General features: G+C 56.3%; 2 protein-coding genes across 2 annotated transcripts; both read right to left on the bottom strand.

The window, feature by feature from the left end:
• Window positions 1–2,083: 2,083 nt before the first annotated feature.
• On the bottom strand, window positions 2,084–3,456 carry P884DRAFT_193195 (S-adenosyl-L-methionine-dependent methyltransferase; the record flags this gene model as incomplete). Its single annotated transcript, XM_069437735.1, has 7 exons — window positions 2,084–2,114; window positions 2,191–2,616; window positions 2,679–2,822; window positions 2,877–2,933; window positions 3,014–3,162; window positions 3,222–3,327; window positions 3,401–3,456. 7 exons carry the CDS (start codon window positions 3,454–3,456, stop codon window positions 2,084–2,086), a joined length of 969 nt encoding a protein of 322 aa, XP_069300416.1.
• A 5,040-nt stretch (window positions 3,457–8,496) lies between these two features.
• Window positions 8,497–10,393, bottom strand: P884DRAFT_255247 (Quinolinate phosphoribosyl transferase). The gene is made up of 2 exons (XM_069440974.1): window positions 9,051–10,393; window positions 8,497–8,942 (listed from the first exon to the last, which is right to left on the bottom strand). Exons 1-2 carry the CDS (start codon window positions 10,355–10,357, stop codon window positions 8,804–8,806), a joined length of 1,446 nt encoding a protein of 481 aa, XP_069300415.1. The 5' UTR covers window positions 10,358–10,393; the 3' UTR covers window positions 8,497–8,803.
• Between the last annotated feature and the right edge of the window lie 362 nt (window positions 10,394–10,755).

Below are 10,755 nucleotides of genomic sequence, written 5' to 3'. Positions count from 1 at the left end.
TGATTAGGGAGGCGGATGGATGTCAGATGCAAGTGGGTGATTGAGTGAGCGTGTACAGATTAGAGAGATTAGAGCGGTGAGGCCAAGCCATCGGGTCGAGTCAGGGGGTAACATGTTGGGTAGCGGTAGTAGGGAGGACGTGGACAATACGGAGTATATGAAGCTCTATCCTATATTCTTTGATGTCGTACCCTTCTACTGCATGGGCCGCAGATGCAGTTGGGCCTCGTCTTGCAGATCTCGCCTTACTCGTTTAGGGGGGTGCCGGCCGCTGTTGCTGGCCGACGTTACAGTAGCCATTCTGCTTGCGATGCCGCCCTTTTCTTTCCTTTCCTGTTCTGACTGATGACGCTACGTTGCAAATGTGGCGCCGCCGAAGGGGACGAGTGCTGTCTCCACGGAGACACCCTACGGGGCGGGATGCTGCTTTCCTCAGGGAGCTTCGCCGGTGATGGGGCAGCGCCGGCAGCGCCTGTCAGCCTGACCCGCCTCACTCTCTCTGGAAGGCTTTGCGACCAATGGTTCTTCAAGTCGAACATACTCGCCGGTTAGGGTAGCCGTTCTTAGAGCTGTGTACTCTGTGCACAGCCCCATTTCCCTTCACATTTACTCTCCGCTCATGATGGCATGGTCGGTTTGGCAGACCATATAGCCCGATTCCAGATGGCTAGTCATGAAATCAGACTTCCATACCCTTCGAGCAATGACTAGGAAATCCTGAGCCGCGAGCTTCATGTGAATATCGTTGATGGATGGAAGAGACTTTTTTTTTTGGGGGGGGGGGGGAGGATGAAGGGGAAACACAAGAGATCATCAGTATCCTGCTGTAAAGAGAATTAGAACATCATGGTAAAAGAGAGGAAACCAAGATACTCCCAAGCGACGCCCTGAACTGAGCATCGAAAACCGGCGGATAGCGAACAGCCCACGAGAACGGTTGATACATAGCAGCCTTTGAGATCTTCCTTTTTTTTTTCCTTCCCTTTGGGCTATATACATGAAATGGGGATCGCGAAGTGCCAACCGAGTTAGCTAAGATGCCAAGGTTGCTTCTTGGACGGGGGAAGGTGGACAGGGTAGGCCATCCGGACCCGAGACCGAGATGTATGTACAGCACAACCTTGATAGCTCCCCATTACCCAATATCCCATTAAGAACTGCCGACACACCATCAAGGGGTGAAACCCCCCCCCCGTGTGCTAATTTCGAACCCGTAACCGGGCTTCTCACTTCCAGCCTTCGTCGTGGTGGGGGTAAGGCGGGGGCAGCGTCGGTGACTGCATAGACGTCGGGCTGGCATGTTCAGATAACTCTGCAGTGGCTGGCGGGGCCGGGCCTGCTTTGGGGCCCCAATCGGCTTCCTCCATTTCCTGGGCGGCAACGGAGTGAATTGAGTTGCATGGCCGCATGATTTGAATTGCCAACTGCAGCAAGATGTAGAGTAGCTCTGATGTGTCCGATGACACCAAAGCTCCGGTTGCACTGAGCCCAGTGACTTGCCACCGCACACGCTGCTTTGGCGTCGATCCAAATGCTCTTCCTGTCTGTCCTCCATGTCGCAAACCCCGCACACTTCGAGGGGAGAGAAGAAGACGAGCTTAACATTATAGAGAGGTAACCAACGAATTTGGTGGGATGTAGTTATGAGGAAACGGGTTGCCGTCCTTGCAGTTCCATGGCCGCGGGGTTGACATGGCAACGGAAAAGCAGCGAGCGCGGAAGGGTTGTCCACTCTGGTATCGCAGATTGCAGTTCCTCTTCAGGTAAGACAGGGTGCGTTCCAAACAAGTCCCCCGCCCCCGCGGGGGGGAGAAGGGTTTGAGGGGGGAGGGGAGGGCAGCCGGATGATCGGCTATGGGGCTGCCGTCCCCGGTCGTTCCGGGTGGTGTATGGTCTCCAACAAGCCAGCAAAAAGTGAAATTCTAGAAAAACGGAAGTCCCGTGATTCGCCGGCGAACCAGGTCTGGCCTTGTGTCGGAGGAGCAGCGGGTACGCCGAATGGCCTACTGCCCCGACCATCGGCCTGGGTTGTGCGTGCCACGATCCTGCAGAGTAATCCATGACAGCAACAACAGGCCAGGACTCACCGTGGCTTTCTGGCGGTAAAGATGTGTCTGAAGCCGGTCAGCCAAGTATCTCGCAAGAATTACGCCGAGAAAAAAAAACATTACAACACGCAATGGCACTTACAACGTGCAGTAGGCGCGCACGCTGTTGCTGTACACTTCATGCTTGGTATTTTCAGCCAGCTCCTGTACCTCTGCTGGGGTCCGGCCAAGGCCTCGACACAAAGGCGCCAAGCTAAGGGGCTGGAGGGCTTGCCGAATCCCTAGGTTGAACCAACGACCAAGGGTTTTGCCGTGTGCGTCAATAGGCCAGCCATTGACGGGCAACTGAATAATCTCTTCCTTGATGTCGTCGAAGCCGGCATCGGCTAGTTGCTGCTTGATGGTGTTGCTATTAAAGCGCATAGGGCGGCCAAAGCTGTCCATGACATCCATGAGCTGGGTTGCCCACTGCACGAGGTAGCCGTTCCGCGGCAGCGAGCCATCGTCGCAGCGCGGGGTCCAGTCGATCTCGACTTGCTCGAAGTAGCCGTAGTACGGCTTGAGATGCCTTGGAGATGGTCAGTCAGCAGTGTTCCTGTCGCTTTGGACGAGCGACGAGGCTCGACCTACCTGTAAATCTCGGCGTATACCCGAGGCCAGTTGCTGATACTGCCCATGAGACAGCGCATATGGATCAGGTCCCAGGTGCCCGGGTCCAAGTCCTGCCACCTGTCCTCGATATCCTTTTGCAAGAAGCGCATGTTGGCGGGAATGCTAGGATGTGTGAGCAGCACGGCGTGAGGGCCGACTCAGGGGTGTGGCACTCACAATTCAGGCTGAATGTAGTTGAGGTCGACGCCAACATGGACACCACCGGGATATTTACTGCTCAAGGAGTAAGACGATGTTAGCGGAGCTAAACCGGAACCGATGAAGGCACAATCGGATCGCGCAGGGCGGCGTACTCTGCCATGTCAATGCCCCAGATCCCTGTGCCACAGCCCAGGTCCAAGATGTGAGGGGTTTCTTGGTTGTGGAGGGGGGCACTGTGAGTGGCCTCCTGGCGTGCAACGAGGAAGATTTTGTGGAAGACGTCGAGCCTCTCCAGTTCGGTCTTCAGCAAGCGTCAGCTTCACCGGGCCCCATCGGCGAGAGAAAAAAGGACAGGCTCACTTCGTCGATGGGAAACATGTACTTTCCCTTTTTGAACGTACCGTACCAGCGGCCGTTTTCGGCATAGACCTCTTGGTAGGTGCGATTCTGCGGCACTCCGTTGGTACTGCAGGGAGGGGGTGACCACGGTCAGCTTCAAGTCGCGTGTTTCGTCGCCATGTCGGCTGGGTTGAACTCACAGGTGGCCTCTATAAGGCTCGGAGTCCATGGCCACGGCCGAATCAGCGGAAGACATTGTTTCGGCACGGACGAGCCGTTCATGAACTAGATGTGGCGGTTCTGGCTCGCGAGGACGAGCCGCAGACTATAACGAGAACCGACGTTAGGCTCCAGGAGTTGAGTGAACAATTAAATAATGTATAATGTCACAGAGGCGGGGCCAAGCAGCGTGACCAAGGGAGAACGAAACAGGTGTGAGACGTAGCCAATGACACGGGATGGGAACGGGATGGGAAAGGGATGGAAGAGACAAGACGCCGCGACTATCCGCAGAGTGGATGAGTGGATCGGCAGTTCAGGAAGGCGAAGAGAGGAAAACAATCGACAAGGGCAACAATTGCTCACCTGAGAACTTGAAACGCCCGGCGTGATGCTTTACGGGTCGGTGGCACGCGCGGCCGGCATTCGACGTGGTCGCAGAGTTGGCCAGCTAGCGCGTTATATAACAATTAGCAGAGCGCGGTTGCAGCTAAAATTGCGGTCGATGTGGTCGATGCGGTCGATGCCGGCGGCCTTGGGGCCAACAACGCCCTCGTTCGGTTACGCTGCTGTTTGGGGACCCGGGGAGAGAGGAAGCGGCAAGGGGGGGGGGGGCGCCTTTAAAATCCTCGACGTCGCAATGATGCAGAGCCAGGGTCTCGGCAGGGAAATGCAAAAAAGAGGAAAAAAGAATCTGCGTTACCGTACGAATGCACGAGGCAGTACGGAGGGTCGCCTGTAGATGTGCGCGTACTGTACAGAAATGCGAGATGAGAGGTATAAGCTGTGGTTATTATAAGCGCGCAGAGGACCGAGATGATGGGCTTTGTTGAAAATGGTTACATGGTAACTAGTTCCGAGTTTGATGAGACGCGCTAGCTGGCCGTCTTGCCATGCGTCGGTGGGTGGTTCTCTGGGCAAGGGCGCCTAATAATTACCCGCCCATCCATCAAACAAGGCCCCTCCAAGTTGTGGTGGGAAACCCAGGGTTCAGGGTTTGGCGGGATTCGCCCAGTAAAGAGCAGGGTTGCGGCCTGTGTGGGGTTCCCGCGACGTCCCGCGCAAAAGTTGAGCCCTTGGTTACGGAGTACTAGTAAAGGTGTGGGAGCACTGCGCCGTCCGAAACATGTGGGGAGGAGTGAGAAAGCAGCGGAAAGGCGCTCTTGCACGGGAAGCATACACGACTGACCGCTCGGGTCGGTGTCAATTATTGCGGAGGGGCTGCGGAGGGTATCGTTCAGTTGCGGAGTGAAAGCTGCGACGGAGTTCAGTGTTTTGCACAGCTTCATGAGCCGTCCCAATGGTCTGGGTGCGTCGCCAGACGTACAGGGCCCCATCACGGGGCTTTTCCGTCCTAGTTCCCGCTCCCGCTCCCGTATCCGGCGCTGGCACAGTGTATGTACTTGGTATGTATGTGGTTACTTTATATACATACATTACTTGCAGGTATAATACATCCCTCAGGTACCTTACGTCTACCCCCAACCCCACCCCCCCACCCCCTTTTTCCCAAGCCGGGGTACGGAGGTACATACCTAGCCTCCTTGGCCCTACCCTAGCTGAGTCCAACGCATTTTAGTACGTCGCATTGCTGGCCAGGGCAGTGACTGGGGCGTTCGCTGCCCCGATCGCGGCATGGAACTCCTTCCACGCTTCTGCTTGTTGCATGAAACACGGTTTCAAGGGCCGCATCGACGATCCTTCCGTCCTGTCAGCAACCCGCCGCTCGCAAATTGGCCGTCGAAACGATAGGCAGGTAACTAAGCTGGCCTCCAACACACTGCATAAGCCATGACCACTAAGATAGACTCGTGTGGATAACCAGGACGGGCACTGTCGAGGACGCAGTCAGTTGACCGGCAGAAAGTTGTGGAGCGCGCAATCCATACAGTTCGTTCCAGGCAGGCCGTACAGTATCGCCACTGTAGCTAGAAAGCAATCCCCGTATCTCGGGTCCCCTACACGACAAGGAAGGCCAGATTGATGCAGCCTTTTGCAGGCTATAACGATTGTCCAGAGCTCGGCTCCAGACACGGGGAAACAAAGGAGAGATTTACAGCAAAGAACCGCCGATGTGCAGGCCGGGAGCCAAGCTGGGCCGGTGTACCCGCGAAAAGTCGGCACAGTGCACGCCAGGCAGGCAGCACTGGCTGGCGGCCGATGCGTGGGAGACCAGAAGCTGGTTTGTCGGCTCCGAGCTGTCGGGTCGAAGCGTCGAGCACCCACCACACCAGGCACGTGTAATAAGCGTAGTGTAGGGTATGGAACGCTGGTTGTGCTCCGTAGGGAAACACCCAATCAAAACAAAAAGAGGCTGTACGATTTTGGAGCCCGGTGAAAACGATTCGTCTGTTCCGTAGTGCAGTGCTACACTACTGGTAATAAAACTGGCCAGTTGCAACCTTATGGCCGCCCACCCGAGACTTGTTAGGCAACCAGGACAACGAGTCCTCACTGCCGAAGCAATCGCTTGGGCAAGGCAATTGGTTGTCGCCAACAAAGGACCTCGAGACATGGCGACCTTGAAATCAACCGATGGAGAGTCGAGCGGGTCCATCCCAACCTCGGTCCATCCCAACCTCTTCCGGAAGGCACGGTCGCTCAGAACATTGGCACCCGGGTTCGGGCCACGTCCGTTGGAGCTGAAATGCAACTAATCTCAACACCGCGCTATCCTCTACCGTGCAGTGTACACGTATGGTCCTTACACTAGTGCAGTAGCGCGCCATGTGACCGGCTCTCTCTACCAGTTTGGGTGCTCGGGCTTGTTCTTCCATTTCTCTCCACTGACACTTCACTCCTGCCGCTGAACGGAGTAACTATTTGCTGTAGTGGTTTGCCGAGCCACCTGCGCCTCGCGCCTCACCTTCATACAACACAGTCGCACTCACCTGGCGAGCCCCGGACATCCGGCTCCAACGGCAACCGCGTAGTGTGTAATGTGGTACACGAGCGTAATAATCGCTGGGCTAGAGGCCCTTGACTCGGAGCATCCTACGAAGTAGTGTACAGCTGGTATTATTAAAATGGACTAGGCATCGGTCGACTAAAGTGGCTTGCGAACTATGGAAACTCGCTGGGAATGTCCCGTCATCCTCGCGTCAAGCGGGATACCGCGGAAAAGCGGTGCTCCCGATTGTCCTCGGTTTCGGCCGCGGACTGTTTCGGCGCCATGACCCAAGGATCCATGATGGATCGGCATCCCGGTTTGGAACCTCTTCCAACCGACGCGCTCTCCGGGGCGCCAAGAAATTGCTCCCCAGAGCCCGGCCTCTCATCATTCGCCAGCAGTTCCCGACACTCTGGAACGCCCCGCTTCCTGTCTCACTAACGTTAGTGTAGTGTAGGTGCCAACGCGCGGCGCCATCAGACAGCCATGTTCCTCTTGGTTGGCGCACCGGGCGGGACGACAGGGAACCAGCCCACGTCGCCCAGACCGTCGGCGATCACGAAGAGATTCCCAAAGCCACTGGGGTGTTCTAGTATCGATCGGTGCATGTCGGCTACCAACATGGGTGGATTTCCGGTCGGTCGCGGATTGAATCGAGAGCCCAAACCGCTCCCCACTCCGCGAGAACTTTCGGGTCCCGAGACGTCTAGGAAGTAATCCGTACACTAACTAGCCGGGAACCCCATAACAATCTTTTGCCGAGAGAGGCATCCCTCTGTCCCTTCCCAAGCGTTCCCCCCAGCTCTCGCCTGTGGGCATCCCTCTGGCCGCGTTTGACCGCTATTTCATGCACTCATTACGGAGTACGAACGGCGAGATAATTATGCGGAGCCGTGTTACCAAACAACCCTCGTCAAAATCGCCGCGCTCGAGATCCACGTCAAGCAGCTATTTCGAGAAGGTAGTACAATCGGGACAAGCGACACTCGGATAAATGCAGGAACGATTGCATGTTCATGTTATATTGTCTCACCAACTACCTTTCTGGAGCCTCCTGGCCCGCCGCCATTTTCCGCTTCGTCAGCGACCTTATCCCGCTCTGGGATTCCGAGACATTGACTTTCACTGACTACTTGGCTTGCTGAAACCTCAACTTAGATGGCCGAGGACCAGGGCCAGCCAGAATGAGCCCGGATGTGTTCCCGATCGATGTTGAGCAAGCGGCTTGAGAGGTCAAGATACTTTCGTACTGTGTGACGGTACGGTAACACCATAGCCAGACGAGTACCCGCGTACAAGAGGGACACGGATCCCAGACCAGCGGGCTGGTACCGAAGGGGCCTGCAGTGTGGTATCATGTATGTAAGGTAACTATGTACATTCCCGTACTGGTGCGTGTATGTATGTACAGAAGTACCGTTCCTTGTTCGAGCTCCCGGAAACCCGTCACCCCTGGCCAGGGTCTACCGACCCGCCGGGTCCCCCAGCAAGCATCCCTCCCCTTCTCGTATTGTAGACTAGCAATAGCGTAGAAAAACGAACCCGAGTGAAACGACGAAGCAAAGTTGGCTCCCCGTCGCACCACGAGGGAATATCGGGAGCCACACAACAACAACACCAACCTTGTTCTGACGATACAACCGGACGGGACGGGGCGTGCTCTCGCTGCGATTAATCATAAGCAAACAGCTTGACCGCCAAATCTGCTGAGAAGGGGGCATTGGGGAGGTGGACAGTCTGCGTTTTCGATGTGTGAAAATGTGGCAATTACGAGGCTGTCCCCGCCCCTTTTTAACTGCTGCTTTTTCCTTTCCCTTTTCTGCAGAATACAGTACTTGTGAAACAAATGGCCATAGGTTCTGATGTGCCAAGGGGGGGAAATCAAAAATCAAAACGCGTTCTCTTCTTTGCATCATAATCGGTTGAGTTCTAACAGGGCGAAGCTCTCTCGCCCTTTTGAATGCTTTGGTGCAACAGCATCCGAACCGATCACAGGATTTACGGCGGAAGTTATCGGGAGAGACTGACCTATCGTGTGACGTGAGTTGTAGTCTCTCAAGATCAAACGACCCTCCCCCCTCCCCCAGTCTCTGCGCAACATTGAAAAGTCCGGATCAATCTGTCCAGAGAGGTAGGATGACACTCGAAAGAGATGAACCGCATAGGGTCACCTTTGGTCTGGTCCTAGCTGGCGACGTGTATGAATATGTTATAGCATCGCTCGAGATATGTATGTACCACTAGCAGTACAGGGTGGCCTCTCAGTAATGGGCCTTTCATTGATGGGCCAAAGTTCAAAGGGGAAAAGCATTCAACTCCGAACCCATGAGCGTCTAGACCTCTATTGGCGGTATATGCCCGTTACCACACCTACCGCAAGACGATAGCCTCCCGCAAACCCCTACACACCTATAACCAGAGTGCGAAGAATAGGTACCCAACCTGCCGTTCGATTGTTGTATGCCAACGAACGAGACAAAAACGGCGGCGTCACCTACGCCCTGGGAACATCCTCCTCGCGGCCCCATCTCGCCGTTTCGTCACCGCCCTCCCATTCCCTCTCGACGTATCCGAGCTCGCGCTTGACCTTCTCGACCGTCGCCTTGTCTCCAGTGTTCTTTCCGATGTTGTCGCTAACGTAACATTAGCTCGCATCCTCGGCGCAACGGCCATTTCCGATCAGATCCTCCTTGGAGGGGGGAGGAGGGAGGAGGGAGAGAGGAGGGGATAGAGCAACTTACCTGATCTTGATAGCCGGGTTCCCGTTTGCCGAGCTGAGCTTGATGACGATATTTAGCGGCGTCGACTTCTTGCCCGTCTTGGTGTTGACGAAATCGTTTGTCAGGAAGGTGCCGACACCGAACGTGGGCTGGAAGCCGGCCTCCTCCGAGACCTGCTTGTACTCGAGGCACCGGTCGATGTTGAGCGAGTCGGAGAAGACAATGACTTTCTTGTCGTGAATCCCTTCCTGGTCGTAAAAGTCCCGGATAAGCTTGACGAAGCTCTTGGGGTCGCCCGAGTCCTGGCGGACGCCGGTGAAGATGTCGGCGTATGTCTTGTTGGCCTTTTGAGCCGTCTGCGCTCCGGAGCCGGTCGAGATGAAGGAGTCGGCAATGCTCGGCTTCCTCGCGGACGCCGGCAAGGGCTCCCCCAGGTACTGGACCGGTTTGCGGAACGCCTTCAGGAACTCGGGGGTGCCGAAAGTGTCAGTCAGGGCGATGCCGAGCACGCCCTCGCCGAAGCAGCCGACCCAGCGGCGCAGCGCTTCCTCGGTGGCCTTGTGGTAGTCGCCGACGATGGCGGCGGTGCCCATGAACCACTCGTGCGCGACGGTGCCGACCGGAGGGATGTTGAAGCGCATGGCCAGGTGGACGTTGCTGGTCCCGGAGAGCTTTCCGGGCAGGCCGCGCTTCGCCGCCTCCTTGCTGGCCTTGGTGAGCCCCCTGAACACCAGGGCCTGGGTGTGGTAGTCTCGCCTCCGGCGGGTGCCGAATTCCGAGAAGACGCACCCGGCTTCGAGCAGGCGCATGCCCTTGTCGAAGGCTAGCTGTTCCTGGCCTTCGTACATCCAGTCCGGCTCCATGAACTTGAAGTATGCCTCGGACGTCAGGGCGAGGAGCGGAATCTCGTATAGGATGGTCTCGGACCAGACGCCGCTGATCTTGATGTCCAGGTCTCCAATGTCGGTCTCGGCTCCCGTGTCTTGGCCGGTCGGCCGGAAGCTGAGCTCGACCTGCTCTCTCGGCCGGAGGCGGAACTCGGAGAGAAATTCCAGGTAAGCGGGCGAGAGGTACGGGCAGTGCTCCTTCAGGTAATTCAGTTCTTCGGTGGACAGCGAGATGTTACCGAGCTTCCGCACTTGGTCCTCCAACCAGTGGAAGGCCTTGCGGGAGAGCTTCTTTTCCGGTGTCCGGTTTGTGTATTGGTACGTGACCGGAACATCCTTGTAGTACTTGAGGACGGCGCATTGCATCGTCAGCTTGTACAGGTCAGTGTCGAGGAAGGAAATGACGCCCTCCGGATAGGGCGAGGAGCTGTTGAAATCCATGGCGGGATGCCCCGGGGGGTTGGGGGGGGGGGGGGGCCTGCTGAGAGTCGGTATTCGGATAAGCGAGTGCACAGGGAGCCCGGAATGCCGGTAGCGACAAAAAGATCGTAGATGCTGCAAATGGCAGAGAGCACGCGAAGGGTTGTAGCCGAAAAGAGTATCCGGTCTGCACAGCTCTTTCAGCTCGCTTGTTCCCCTCGGCAATGCCAAGAAGCACAAAGGCCTTGAACCGCAGTGTCAGAGACTGTTCCACCTGATATCTTTCTGTAACGTTTACGGCCTCGGCTTCGGCCTCGCCTGGGAAGCTAAGCGATGTTTCTTCGTATAGATTGAACGGGCTCGCTGAGTTCTTGGTGCCAATCGAGGCTCGCCGCGGGGTTACCAGTCCTTAACCAATC

Source organism: Thermothelomyces heterothallicus (assembly GCF_042370625.1).
Source record: "Thermothelomyces heterothallicus CBS 202.75 unplaced genomic scaffold P884_scaffold_3, whole genome shotgun sequence".
NCBI lineage: Eukaryota > Fungi > Ascomycota > Sordariomycetes > Sordariales > Chaetomiaceae > Thermothelomyces > Thermothelomyces heterothallicus.
Note: the sequence above shows the minus strand (reverse complement) of the source record. Positions and strands in the feature narration are given on the sequence as shown.